The sequence below is a fragment of the Eurypyga helias genome, unplaced genomic scaffold, assembly GCF_000690775.1.
Source record: "Eurypyga helias isolate BGI_N326 unplaced genomic scaffold, ASM69077v1 scaffold23091, whole genome shotgun sequence".
NCBI classification, from domain to species: domain Eukaryota; kingdom Metazoa; phylum Chordata; class Aves; order Eurypygiformes; family Eurypygidae; genus Eurypyga; species Eurypyga helias.
The window spans coordinates 1-14,770 of record NW_010233071.1 but is presented as its reverse complement, the minus strand read 5'-3'; the positions used below and the strand labels follow the sequence as shown (position 1 = coordinate 14,770).

The window sequence follows — 14,770 nt, the reverse complement described above, 5'->3', positions numbered from 1 at the left end:
AATAAGGTCTCCCCCAAGCCTTCTCCTCCAAGGTGAACCAGCCAAACTCTCTCAGCCTTTCATCCTAGCAGAGGTGCTCCAGCCCTCTGAGCATCTTCGTGGCCTCCTCTGGACTCGCTCCAACCGGTCTATATCCTTCTGATGCTGGAAACCCTATTCAGGTTTCCAAGCCTGTCTGTTAGGCACCAACTTCCAGCCAGAATCTATTTATGAAGTGCAGCCAGAACTGATGTCAGGGCAACCCTAGTTGCAAACCCACAGAATCCAACCATATTTAGACAACAAACTGTAGGAGAACAGAAGTACTAGCCCACGTTAGTATTATATGTGCAAGTATATATATACTATATTTGCTCCTTCTGTGCGTTGGAGCTTGGCTGGGAAGTGTAAGGATTAACGCAGATTGGCTGATCGCTAGTGTCACTACATCTAGAAACGGAGGGCAGGTTTGCTACCCAATCTCTTAAAAAATGTGAGCATCATTCAAAAAGTCACAGCCCGTTTCAGTTCCACCTCAGTGCTGGCAAGCGAGCGTGCAGGTGCTTAGAGTTCTCCAACAGCAGTCCCGTACTAACGCTCTCCTTCACATACTGATCAGCACCAAGAGGCGAGGGCTCAGCTCAGAAGCGGTGACACGTTAGGCTGTACTCCGAGCCCTTCTTGTTCCACAAGACAACAGCCAACGGCACAGCTAAGCAGCACGCAAAACACACAGCCTCCCTATTAGTCCAACAAAGTCGGTACATTCCACTGCATCTCTGCTGATGCTTTCTGGTGACTCTGACTACCTGAGAACATGGCACCACTCTCTTCCTGCCAGCTGTAATGGAACCTGACAAACAGAGCACTGAATCTCGCCCTGTGCCACTCCCACCTTCATACAAGTTACCTTTCAATTTGCCAGAACGTTCATATTTGCTCAAGTCAAGAGTCTTCTGTCCCTTCTGAACAGGGAGAAAGCCTTTCATCCAACGTACCTGGTCTCTGGTCAGACAGCACCTACGTACAGAACTGCCATGCAGCCAAAAGCAGTTGTGTCAACACCAATCTGTGTTCTCATTTCTTTGTTCAACACCCACGTCTTCTCAAGACACAGTTCTTCAGTGAAGTATACCCTGAGGAATTCCGTGTTTCCTCGTCTTACATTTCTTTAACAGGACACTTTTCTCCTCCCTCATCTACAGCCTCTGCACTTCGATCCCCCCTTCACTTTCTCCCCTCCAGCCTGAGCAATTCGGGTTCTCCCAGCCCCTTCTGCACTGCAGCCTGCCCCAACCTCCACCAAAGGATCTCAAGTTCCTCAGTGCCACTGCTGTAGCATGAAGCCCCAAACCAAGCACGCGAAATCCTGCTTCACGAGCGCTGAACAGAGCGGTCACCTCCCCTGACGCGCCGGCTGCCCTTTGCCAATACGGCCCAGTGTCCCCCCTGTTCTGTGAGATCTCCCTCTGAAGCTACAAACAAAGGCTCACGTTCTCTTCTACTTCTTAATGAAAACATTTGTTTACCTTTTATTTTGAAATTCTCCTCTCCTGTGAGGTCTTCCTAGAAGGGCGTGCATTAAAACCCCTAAATATTACACAACCCACTTGGGGCCCAGAACCCCACCTCACATCCACAGAAGCTGGATGCCCACGGCATCCCAGCTGGAACACGCTCCCCACGGGTGTCACAGCGCTCCCAGAGCCCAGGCTCCGTGGCCTCTGAGCCAGCACGTCCTGCCTAGCGAGGAGCACCGGGATGTGCACAGCATCAAACGCTGAAGCAGATCATCTGCCATGAAACACCGTTTGGAAATGACCAAGTTTCCACAGCAGTATTTCCCTGACCCAGTGAACAAGAGCCAGCAGCTCACTTTGTCGTGGCTACACGTTAACCCACCGCTCCAAGAGCTGCTGGAATGGGCACCATCACCCCCATGGACAGAAGTCCCTTCCCCTGTCCCGTTAACAGCAGCGAGCAAACCGAACTCCGTACAAACACAAAGTCACTACAAGTTTAACCAAGAGAAGGTGGGATGACACACACGTTGGTCTTCTCTCTCCAGCTTCCCGCCTAAAGCTGGCGATGTGTTCTTCTGTTGCAGACATGGCCGAGCCAATCCAGCAGCTGACCAGGAATAACAATCCCCAGGAGAGACAGACCATCCCATTTACTGTGATCCAGCGCAAAGAAAAGGTACCATCTCCCTCCCCAGCTCAGCTTTCAACGGGGGTTTCAGCATTCATACCTCGCTTCCAAAACTAGCTTTCTTTAGAAGGTCGTTTAAACCCTTGAGGATTTTTACCACTTCAGGTGCAAAGCATTACAACCGGGTAACTGCACCTCATTTTTACCGTCTCCCCACTGTTGAATTCATACTGTTTCTGTGAGGTAAGTCAGCAGATGGCCAGGAATTACCGTCTTTGTGACTGTTTAGAATTAATTTGATAAAAACCCCTCATATTTTGACACTTGAAATCAAGTGCCTGGTTTTTTCACGTACATCAATACGCTTGTTTATTTACACAACCATGTTAGTAAAACCTTAGCAAAGAATACTTGAAAGAGATGAATATCGGAATTTAAACCCAAACATGTACTTTCCTATCGTGGGTCATTATCAAGCAAAGTAGCAATCTGCAAACCCACCTTCTCAAAACCATCTCATCCTCCAATGAAGAATGGAAATTGATGCTCAGCTAATTGTGGACAGCTCAGGAAACGTGCAAACAAAACTACGTGGCAAACCAAGAAAATCTTTACCAACCACGTATGAGGAATAGTTGTCACGTTTCTTTTAAATGGGCCTATATTATTCAAACTTACAAATACCACAATTTGATTGAGTGCATTTCATCTCAACAGCCTGGGACTCCTGATTATGTTGTAATTAAATGTTCGAAAGCAATGTCTCAGTGCTACTGTAATAACTGCAGATAAAAAAGTAACATCATTCAGGGTTAATTGCAATTCATTGTTTAACACTGCAAGCCCAAAAGTTGGCAGTTCCTTATGCCAAAGGAGAGCTACCTGGAAGTCTGCTGACATAAATTCTGGGCCAAGATCAGCAGCATATCCCTTCTTGATTGATATGAGGAAGGATTAAAATTCACATGTTCCTTGGAAGATCATGTCACTGACAGCTGAGAAAAGGTGCAGTTTTTCTTGAACTCGAGTAAGGTGCACACACTGCACTGGTCTGGGTGTCTACTCGCTGTCTGCCAGCTTAGACCTTGAAATGAAGCGCATGTGAACTATTAAACAGAGTGTGCTTAAGGTATAGTTCACACCAAGACTTAGACTCGCTCCTCATGCTTGCCATTCTCCTGGTCGTACACCAAGAGAAGCTGATTTTTTTACGCCGCTACTACAGCACTGATTATTGTTTGGCTTTTATTTGCTTGCTTGGGTTTTAGGTGATTAACTTAAAATACAAAATGAACATCTTACTGTGTTTGCAGCTTGGAGATCTGCTTTACGAAAAACGTCAGTATGGAAAAGCCAAGTGGGCTTGTATAAGAATGAAAGAAAAACAGTATGAACAGAGCATATGCCTTGGATTCATGAAGCTTATGAGGTACATCTGTGAGCAGAATTCCTCAGGTAATTGGTCCCATAATTCTACACTGACGTTAAAACATTGTATTTACGCGCTAGCTGCTCCTAATGAGGGAGATGGGTTCATTAGCTTTTCCAAATACTCCCCCCAGTCCACAGGGAGCGTTCCCTGTAACAGAGCCTTTCCAGCAGAGCCTAAACCAAAGGGCTGCTCCCTCTGCATATGGGCTAGCAGAGAGCATCTGCAGGAAGCCATCGCTGCTCCCAAGGGCATTCTGGCCACTACAGCTGCTGGCGAAGCGACACTAGCTGGTTTTGTAGGCTGCCGGCTGCAGAACTGTAGTGGTTTAGTTTCCACAGAGTACTGAAATTGCCTGTTCTAGGAACCTCTTCAGAGCGTAATGCCAAAAGAGACCGGAAGTGTTTTGCCTGCTTCATTTGAGTTCATTATACTCGTGTCTGGATGGACACCAAACGTGTGGCTGAAGCGTATTTTCCAGAAAGATACCCGAGTTTTAACTCAAGTACTTGAAAACCATGGCAAATCCATTGTGTCCTTGGTAGCTTGTGCCTGAGTGAAAAACCTGCACCTCGTTTCCAAGCCAGTTTAACCCTAATGGTTTCAGCTTCCAGCCATCAGTTTGCGCTTTTTCGTTCCCCGGTTGATTAGTTTTGCGCTGCCCAGTGTTCCGTTCTGCACTAGTGCCTGTATCGCAACCACGTCAACCCTTGATCTCCTTTCCAAGAAACTAAGAACATCGGTCACGAAAGCTTTTCCTTAGTCAGGTATTTTCCACGCCCTCCCCATTCTTTTAACACTTTAACGTGGTTTAAGCATAATTTTGGCTCCAGAACAGCGCAGTTTTGTTTTCAAGCTGTCTATAGCAGCAAAGTTCCCACTCCTGGCCATCTCTGCTACCTGCACAGTCAGAATCACAACCTCCCCCTCTAGCACTGCACAAGCACAGCAACATGCTGGATAACAGCAAATCCTAAGTGAATTCACAGTACAGCCCCTCGTCTTGCTACACTGCTTGTTCCCCAGTATTTAAAACATGACACAAGGCCAGTTTGCAAGACAAACATGCCCTGCATGTCGACAGGACAGCCCACCAAACACTAGTTTAGACACAAGGGCACACACATTTGCACATGCAGGTTTTAGATATGTATATATACCTATCACACACAAAAACTACAAGGCCTAATAAAATGCTGCTCCCAACCTGGAATACACAGCCCTGTTGCCTAAAACATCTACTGAATTCCCTTTAGTAATGAAACTGCCCCGCATACTCACTTTACGTTATTCAGTACGAGCTCAGAAGCCAAGCCGGGTACACAGACCTTGTTTGGCATTTTCCATGTCTCCCCAGGACTGTACTTGGGGATAACAATACCCATCGTGACCATAGTCCACACGAACGAGTCTCAGTCGGAGATGACACAGTCGGTGACTGTTGCATACTACCTGCCTGAAGTGCTGCAGGACGAGCCACCTCATCCTTTCGACTCTGACATAATCATCGAAGAATGGCCTTCCACCATCGTTTATAGTAGGTAAGAAACATTTTCTCTCTGCTCTACTAACAACGGCGAAAAGACGCGGTTTCCAATTCTGGCGTGCTACGTCTCGTAAATCCAGCTCTGCAAGCTCACATAGCGTAAAGCTTGATTCTCAGTAACTGTTAAAGCTGCCTGTTTTACGAGGCTGAGCCACTCAGCTGGTAAAACGATGCGTCTGCAAACGCGAGGTACAACAGCACCTCAAAGCAGCCTATTCCGTGTAGCTGGGAACAAGGCATCTGACCTCCCTGAAGATGTTACCAAAAACTGTTGTGTTTGAGAGCAATCGCAGGTAGCATCACTAGTGAAACATGACCAGCATTTCTAGGCTCTGAAATAACTGGATTTTAAAAAGAACTTGCTTGTTACAGGAGCTTCCGAGGAATCACCAACGAAGACTCTATAATGCGAGAAATAAACCTGCTGGCGGAAATTCTGGAGAGTCCCGAGTTATGCCTGCAGGATACGTTCATCATTGCAGGGTACACAAACCCAGCTGCTGCCAATCGCCACAATGAGATCTGGTTCCTCCAAAGGCCATAGCCTCCCGCTCCTGATGCGTGGCGGCACAAGAACCCGTTCCGATTTGCGGGCAGGATCTTACAGGTGAATCACGTGAGACTAGATGTCAAACCTCCCAGCGTTTAGCAATGTGGCTCTTCGCCAGCTTAGCACGGCAATCGCTCCAGCTTACTAACCAAACACAGGTAACACCTGCAACACACTGGTTCCTATGTCAACTTTTACAGTTTTTATGCAGATTTTTAGCACTTTAAGAGTTGGTTCACCTTATCTTTTTTTGTTACAAGGTAAGGGAGACAGAAACTTCTCTCCTCACCCACTTACTCGCATCTCCAGGCTGCTTGTGGCATGGGTGGGCCTCGGGGTGACTCTGGAGCCCCTGCCATGCCTGCTCTGGGCACCTAGTGCTGCACCAGCCACACAAAGACCCCGCTGGGGCTTGCTGTGGGACACACGTTAAAGCCACCTCACCCACGCAGGCTATGCCTCAGAAAAAGCACGGTCAGGTCTTAATTGCTGACGAGAACTGCCCGATCTAGACCACTGGGATTAAACCAAGGAGTAAGACTAGGCCTATGCTGACTGCTTTTAGTGTCCCCATCTGTGGAGCAGGGTTCTTAATGCTTACCTCAAAAAGCATTCAACCAAAGTTCTTTCAACCTTGAGCAGAGACCAAGAAAGCAGCACAGTCCTAATGCTCAGTAAAGTTTTGCTATCCACAGTTACAGGTTACCTTAATCACACACTCGCAGTAATCCGTGACTAGATGTGGCATTCCTACATGGAACGTGGTTATTTTTAACTCTCGTTCGCTGAACACTTTCTTCTTACGACTTTGCTGAATGGTAAAACCCTGCAGGTGAAGTCAGTCACGTGTTCAGTACTTCTTACACTCCTCCGGCAGCACCACGTTATTAAGGTCATAAATGACACAAGTATTTCACAGAAAAAGAAATGAGCTAGAAGTGACGTCTGGCAGTCAGGGAATCACACAGAGACTTTTAGGTTGGAAAAGACCTGTGAGATCATCAAGCCTAACTGGGGTAGTCACCTGGCCCAGCCCGTCGCTGGAAGAAGGGCCAGTGCCGCTGGCAGAGCAGGCTGCGCGGGGGCCTCACGGGTGGATTGTGAGCACCTCCAGGCTGGGGAGCCCGTAACCCCCTGGGCCCCACGCCAGCGTCTGACCACCCTCACTGTGAGCATTTTTCTTCTTAAAATATCTAATTTTCCACGCCGCAGCCTGTTTCTTTTACCCGTCATCCATAGGATAATCCTCCAAAGTAGACCACTGCTAGTCCAGCATTGAAAGACGAGCTCATAGTTCTACACCCATCAGAAGGTCTGAAAGCAGCATTTGTGCTCTGCTGTTTAAAAAGCACCTCCTGCACTTTAGAATTGGGTTGCAAACAGTTTTGCTCTCAAAAATCCCTTTTTAACATCTCCCCTTACAAGTATGATGGTAGAGTTTACTCTTAATAGCAGTCAGTGTCTTTTAATGTCAAATGTCATCAAATACATCACCAGCACTATTTCTCGGTTACAGGATACAGGCTTTAAGTAGAGCTTTTGTGCTACTCGGACACAACATGCCAACCGGCAGCCTGAGTCAGTCTGCGCTTACGGCAGCGTTAGTCGGCAGACAAAACGGGTCTGTGTCGTACTTCTGACTGGATAAACGTACAGGTCTCAGGAGCTGTAGGCCTCCTGGATCCCCAAGGCTCTCTGCTGCACAAAACCGACTTTAGGCTTAGCCTAAAGCCTCTTGCTGAGCAGCAGGAGCAGAGAGTGCTGCCTGGGCTTGCTTAAGTGTGACCAAGGTGCTCTCTGGTGGTGGGTGCCCACGGAGATTCCTCGGGGACACAGCAAGAAGGGGAAAAAAAATGGGGGAGGAAGGAAGAGAGACAGGGAAAAGCCTTAGTTTTAATGCAAACAAACCAGGGGAGAAAAACACACCAAAAGAGCAATCCTCACTTTCTTCTGAATGTCTGCTATCCCTGGATGTCCTGCACAGGCATTTGTATTCCCCCACGTGAACTGGATTTTAAACTGAGGGAGGAGGTGGAATCTCAGAAAACACTGTGGGTTTGTGGGCTCTCTTATTCTGCCCGGGAAGCTATCAAACCTGCTTTGCCAGGTGACAGCACCAACGCTTGTTGCAGCCACAGCTAGGGACCCCTTTGTGTGCTGGACCACTTTCAACCCACGTCCAAGTGCATCTCACTGAACGGAATGAAACCGTGACAGTTCCCATTACGGCTTTCATTCCTCTCACGTTGTTCCAGACAGAGGATCATAGCCAGGGAAAAATAATAATCAGACTTCTTTTTCAAGACGTTGAATGGTTTCTTGGCTGGTTTTTATCTATGTGGATTTTTATTTATTTTTAACATTTCCTCAGATTGCTGGAGATGCCAGCCAGTATTAAAGTGAAAGCCAACAAATTAATGAAACTTTTTATAAGAGAAAATAAAACCAATTTTCACCTTTGATGTGGCTTTATGGCAAATCAAAGATGCTTCTGCAGTTTGATTGCTTTCACCAGCTACAGGAATCATTTTTAAGGCTTTGGTCCGAGTGGCCCCTGGAAGCAGTCAGCCCCTCTGGCCATGAAGCAGCAGTCTGTACGCGCCTGGCGCTCCCAACGCCTGGTGCCAAAAGCACTGGCTGTGTCTGGCTCCATGGGCAGCCTTCACCTCAATACCTCATTCAGCTACTTGTGGGCATGCTCTAGAAACATTCTTGTAACCCACATAGACAAATAGGATGCGTCTGACTCTGCTGACACCCCAACTGCAGCCAAGTGTCTGTGTTGTTTCATGTAAAACTGTGAATTCCAAGATAGTGTTTATTTGACTTACGGTAGACGGCTTCTGCTGAGGAAGAACCAGTTAATTCGAAGATACACTGTATGGCTACGGAAGTTGGCACCAGCTTCTGGGAACGGCCCTCACAAGCACGGGCATGGAGAACTGCGGTTCTTCACTCACCCACAATGAAGTGTACTTCATAGTTACACCAGTGATGGCCAAGGAAACCTTACTGGTACTCAAATCTGTCACTTTGGAAAGTCTGAAAACCACGTCAAGTGTGACTGCTTAACTCCTTTTATCGGAATAGGTATCTATTATCCACCTGTGGCTCTACTTTATAAGCCATTAAGTAATGGATTTTCATTCTTAGTAAGTTACTAGATTTCCACTGTATAAAGAAAAATCACAAACCAGAATTCACCCATATTTCAGGAAGATTAAATGACGTAGCCTTAAGAGATACCCGTTGTCCTGCATACTGTGTATTTTTTGAACAAGCGTTAGTGCCTAAAATGTTTATTCCAGCTATTGTGATACTCAGGGCCTTGCTTATGGTATGTGCACAAGTATAAACGTAGTTTTTCCGGCGTTGTTGTGCTGTTTTACACTGTCCTTCACTCTCACCAAAATGTTGTCTGGTTTACCATCACTGCTCGTCAGAATTAAAGAGAATGATTTTACTGTGCAGAGTACACCTGGCTGTCATCTTTGTCACAGACACACGAGTCCTTTTGCTAACTTCCCTTGGCCCTGCAACAGCAGGAGTCACAAGGTGCTACTCTGATGGTACAAAAGCCATTCAAGCCCCAGGTTTGAAACGCTTGGTCCAAGACCCCAAAAAAACTTGAAGAACTTCCAAAACCCCATACATTCGTTGGATAATCACGTGCATGTGGAGTCGTGCCCCTATGTGCTGCAGCCTGCAGCCCTGCTAGCAAACTCCTTCCTCCACCTGCAGCCCTGCTCCATCCAGCACCCCGCGCAGCCGCCCCGATTCCCACCACAGTGCAGGCGAGATGGGGCTGGTTTCAGAACTGGGCTGTGAAGGAGCAGTGCTTAACGTGGAGTGACGCGCACGGGGAGTTTGCTCCTAAACCCCGACGCCGTTCAGGACATACTTCATGCCCGGTCCTTTTGGCGGGGGACAAGGATAATGCAACACGCGCTTGTTGCTTCGGTGGGTGCATGCGCACATCTACCCTGACCTCAGGCTGCTTAGAACCAAAACACCGGGGCATGGGAAGCAGTGGGATTTAACTACAGGGTATGGCTGAGGTCCTGCATGACTACACCCGCAGAGGTACAGGAGCCACTTTGGAAAGCGCCGAGGTCCCCAAGACCAAGGCTCATCCATGCACACACAAAAAGGCTGGGGCGCCATCCCCTTGCACCGTGTTTTCTAAGTCAAGCAGTAGCAATACAAATGCAAATACCAGATCAAAGAAAGGAAATAGAAACCACTGAAGCCACAGTGACAAATCAGTTAAGGCTTATCCGTACTCCTTAATTACACCAGGTTAGCCAAACCTACGTGCTCACTTCAGCTTAAATCTCGAGGAAAACACCCCAAATCAAATCCCTGCACTGGATAGGAGCTCTCAGAGGCACCTGCAGAGACGCAAAACTCTCTGAGGTCCTCGCTGGCTTACCAGTGGGCCTTCCTCACTGAACTGCCCTCTCAGGGTACTGCTCTGCAACCGGCTGACCCAGCTCAACCTAGAAGACGCATGAACAAGTCTGCCTTCCGACCGTAAGCTCTGCACCCCAGCGTTCTGAGTGACCGCACGGCAGCACGCAGCTCGGGTGCAAAGTGAAAAAGCAGCTGCTGTACGTGAACCCGGGGGGGGTTTCTTTGCTGTATACTCAAAGGCAAAGTTAATTGTGTAGGTAAGCGTTGTCTTTAGGGCTTATGGCTAGTCTAGATAGAGACGTTGCAACAGGAAGGGAGCTCGTGTCTCTGGGGACACAGCACAGTGAACAACAACAAAACGCAACTACTCACCCGGATATACATGTTCTGCATTTCTACCAGCTCCTCCCCGAGCGGAACAACGATTTTTTCCACTTGTCGCTCATGAGAATAAGGCTGAATTTCCGGAGAATCTTCAGCACAGAGCTCTATCTGAGCGATGAGCAAGTTGGAAATAACCTGCTGCACAGCCTGTTGGAGAAGACACAGAAAAAGATCGTATTTGCTTGTTAACACTTCAACAGTGCACGTCAACAGGCAGGGAAGTGTCTCTAAATTCACGGCCTGCTGCAATGGGATCGCAAGGAAGAGGTACCTACCACCAGGAGGTGGAAAACGAAAGACAAGGAAGAGGTACCTACTACCGGGAGGTGGAAAAGGCAAGACAAGGAAGAGGTACCTACTACCGGGAGGGGGAAAAGGCAAGACAAGGAAGAGGTACCTACTACCGGGAGGGGGAAAAGGCAAGACAAGGAAGAGGTACCTACTACCGGGAGGGGGAAAAGGCAAGACAAGGAAGAGGTACCTACTACCGGGAGGCGGAAAAGGAAAGACTCTCCACAGAAGAGCTCACGTAGCATACAAGAAGGCAGTACGGGAAGCTCGCGAACACAAAAAGCGTGCTCTTGCACGAGGGCTGGAGTGACATAACTCTCCCTTTGGCTCTGGGTGTACCATGAAGCGACCTGGAGCTAGGAGCTGAAACCGAATTTGGGTGTCCATCTGCCTTGGACCGAAAACCTCAGCCTTCCCGACACACTGAGAACACCAAAGCCTTTTTGCACTGGGAGTAGATTCTTTTTGGCTCAAGTAGGTTTGCATTTCCAAAAACCAGGAGGTATTAGTCCCTTTTAGAAAGGTCAGGAAATACATAATAGAAGGTTTACAGCATGAAAAAGACAAACCCTCACCAACTAACGGGCTGTAAAGAGATTCAGTTTTGATGTGGAATTGCAATAGCCTCCAGTACCCTGCACAGATATCAAACAGCATTTAACAGCTTCTACTGAAACGTCCTTACTCCAGCCATGCAAGTGGATGTGACTCACCTTTGTGTCACTGCCCGGTGTGGCACTTAGGGCCAAGATCCGAAACTGATCCGTGTATTTGCTTAGCTCCCTTACAACCTAAGAAGAGGAAAGTTTGGGTTAATATCCTTCAAGGAGAGTATGTGCTGACACCAAACTATACTGATGTAAATATCCACTAAGCAGAAAGAGCTTAACAAAATATTCTAAAGAGAGTATATCTAGATTCCAATGGGAAGTGTTCGGTTTATAGCCATTTTAACCAAGAACACTTCATCTCAGTTCGGTATATTACCCCGGCCCCAGTCAGCAGAATGACCTTGGTAAATTATGAACTGATTTTTCTCCTGATTTAACAAAAATATTAACAGCACACTAACTCAAGGGAGCTGCCAAAAAGTAGGTTTGGAGAACCACTCTAGGAAGCAAATCATGGATTATTAGTCCTGTGAAATCTAAATCGAGGTGACAGCCACTGCTCAAACCAGCACTCGGTTGAGCCTCACTCAAAAACGTTGCATTAGCAATTGGAAAAACGGCTGAATATTCCTCAGACCTCCCGGGCTCTCGTTCTACAACCATCAGGGAGCTGCCAAAAAGTAGGTTTGGAGAACCACTCTAGGAAGCAAATCATGGATTATTAGTCCTGTGAAATCTAAATCGAGGTGACAGCCACTGCTCAAACCAGCACTCGGTTGAGCCTCACTCAAAAACGTTGCATTAGCAATTGGAAAAACGGCTGAATATTCCTCAGACCTCCCGGGCTCTCGTTCTACAACCATCCCTAAGGACTGGGACAATTTTTTTTAACCTCCAAGCAACAACCAAATTGCCTCCCCACGGAGCTGAACTCTGCCGGTGCTACCAGCCAGCAGCACGCCTTCCGACCATCCCCCTCGTGCGGCACAACAAGGGAACACAAATCACGTAACATGACAGGAGAGCTACAGGGAACGGGGGCTGCAGAGGAATTCAGTTTGGGCTGACAGTTCCACTGGAAGCGATGCAGAGGCATCACTACACCAGAGAACCAGCCTGTCGCCTTCACAGCCACGGAGACTGACAAGGGGGATGGAAAAGACTTTTCTGGGCTATGGGGAAGCCAACTCACAAGCTAACGAACACAAGTCTTGGCTCTGCTACAGAACGAGTCACGTAACACTGAAATATTTCAGGAGAAGATTTTTTTTATACAGTATTTTGAAATAAAATAACCCACCGACTTAAATTCTTCGGAACTGAAGTTGGTGTGGCCCTGGAAAATGGCAGAAAAGAAAATGGCAGGGGTGGCAAACCAACACGTGCTGTCTTAACCCAGCAAGCTACCTGCTCTTTGCCAGAACGCCGTTAGAGAAGCACTGAAAACAGCTCCTTTCCTCTAAAGAGGCCTCGTACCAGCTACACCCCCCCGACGTATAGTCACTGTTTCTCCAGTACATAAAACTGACTTACACCACATATTGCTGAGAGGAAGCCACGGTAACAAATTCTTGGCTAATCCATACAAAGCCCAGTTTTAAAAAGAAGTGCTGAACTCATTTTACTAAGATAAAGAACTTCACAAAAAAAGCCTGCTCTTTTTTCTGAAAAAAATCTCTCTCCCCGCATTGAAGAGCTATTCCAGCCCAGCACAAACACTCCAGAGCACACCTGCAAACACAAACCCATCTGACAGGAAGGGCAGAGCACCCTTGTTGAAGACTGCCTCAGACAACAAGTATTTTGAAACAAACATTACCAGTTTATTCAGACATCTAAAAGAATTCCCACCTCGCCAAGTTTTAACACAGGTTTTACTTAGAAACAAGGCACCGCGAGAGAGAAGACCAAACAAAGGACAATCAGTGGTGATGAGTGACACGTTACGGAGAACCGAGGGGGGATTTGGGGGAGGTTTTTTGTGAGACAAGAGCGGGGTGACTCCAGTGTTACCTGACAGTAGGCGTGATTCCCAAGGGCTTTGTGGGCTTCGTCAATAACCAGGCATTTAATCTCCACAGCAGGACACGTCCCACGAGAAAGGTCATTCACCATTATTTGAGGCGTAAGGAAAAAGACTCTCTTGGAATTCCACAGTTCCCTCCGACTGAGAGCTTGGGTTCCCCCTGAAAATCATAGAAACGACACGAGAAAAGTGTGCTGTGAACTCACCACGGCGCAGGGACGGAGAGCGAGAGCAGGAGACTGACGGGGTTGGCAGGCGCCCGGGCAACGGCTGCCTCTGGAACCAGCACGCACCTCGATGCCGTTCCCGTTTTCAGGAAAAAAAGGGAATGCAATGACTAGGAAGATTTTTATATTAAAACACTAAATCCAAAACCACGGAAAACAAGGTTAGAAAGATCAAGGTGTGCCCTAGCCGCCTGCAGCCCCACACCTGACCTACATCACCTCTGACACACATTTGCGCTTAGGAACAGGCTACGGATACAGTTAAGGCTTCAGCGAGCAGCAAACTGCAGTTCATGGGGTTGGAAAAAAGAAAAACCCGTTATTCTTTGGGTTCAATTTCACAGAGAGTGTATATTCTGTCCAGACATTGACACCCCTGTGCAGAAACCCGAAGGCTGTATCCTGGGCTGGATCCAGAGCAGCGTGGCCAGGGGGGCGAGGGAGGGGATTCTGCCCCTCTGCTCCGCTCTGGGGAGACCCCCCTGCAGTTCTGCTCCAGCTCTGGGCCCCAACAGCAGGAGGACACGGAGCGGTTGGAGCGAGTCCAGAGGAGGCCCCGGAGATGCTCCGAGGGCTGGAGCCCCTCTGCCCTGGGGACAGGCTGGGGGAGTTGGGGGGTTCAGCCTGGAGAAGGGAAGCTCCGGGGAGACCTCAGAGCCCCTTCCAGTGCCTGGGGGGCTACAAGAAAGCTGGGGGGGACTTTTTACAAGGGACAGGACAAGGGATGACGGGTTTAAACGGAAAGAGGGAGATGGGACATCAGGAAGGAATTCTTCCCGCAGAGGGTGGGGAGGCACTGGGACAGGTTCCCAGAGAAGCTGTGGATGCCCCATCCCTGGGAGTGTCCAAGGCCAGGCTGGATGAGGCTTGGAGCAACCTGGGCTATGGAAGGTGTCCCTGCCCATGGCAGGGGGTGGCTTTAAGGTCCCTTCCCACCCACACCGTTCCGTGATTCTATGAACCACAGGGATACACCCCAGAGCTCCAGAAAACACTTGGATCGCTTCATCACCCTTCTATGGGTGACGTGGGGCTTCAACTGTTGCAAAACCTAAAATGAAGCGCTTAAAGTCTTCTCCCCACAAAAGCCCCCACGCTACTCGCTTTGCCCCGCTGCGGCCTGGCACGCGGCTCGCCCCAGCCTTTCAGCTACGCGGTGTCGA

General features: G+C 48.3%; 1 protein-coding gene across 1 annotated transcript; it reads left to right on the top strand.

Moving 5' to 3' along the window:
- Window positions 1-2,088: 2,088 nt before the first annotated feature.
- LOC104502865 (heme-binding protein 2-like) lies at window positions 2,089-5,649 on the top strand. Its single transcript, XM_010161624.1, has 4 exons — window positions 2,089-2,178; window positions 3,444-3,585; window positions 4,917-5,100; window positions 5,478-5,649. Exons 1-4 carry the CDS (start codon window positions 2,089-2,091, stop codon window positions 5,647-5,649), a joined length of 588 nt encoding a protein of 195 aa, XP_010159926.1.
- The last annotated feature ends 9,121 nt before the right edge of the window (window positions 5,650-14,770 follow it).

Bases quoted from the DNA above. Each gene is read 5' to 3' on its own strand.
- LOC104502865 (XM_010161624.1), top strand. From the start codon at position 2,089: ATGGCCGAGCCAATCCAGCAGCTGACCAGGAATAACAATCCCCAGGAG. The intron at 3,586-4,916 runs GTAATTGGTCCC...ATGTCTCCCCAG, and splicing joins CTGTGAGCAGAATTCCTCAG to GACTGTACTTGGGGATAACA. The intron at 5,101-5,477 runs GTAAGAAACATT...TGCTTGTTACAG, and splicing joins TCCACCATCGTTTATAGTAG to GAGCTTCCGAGGAATCACCA.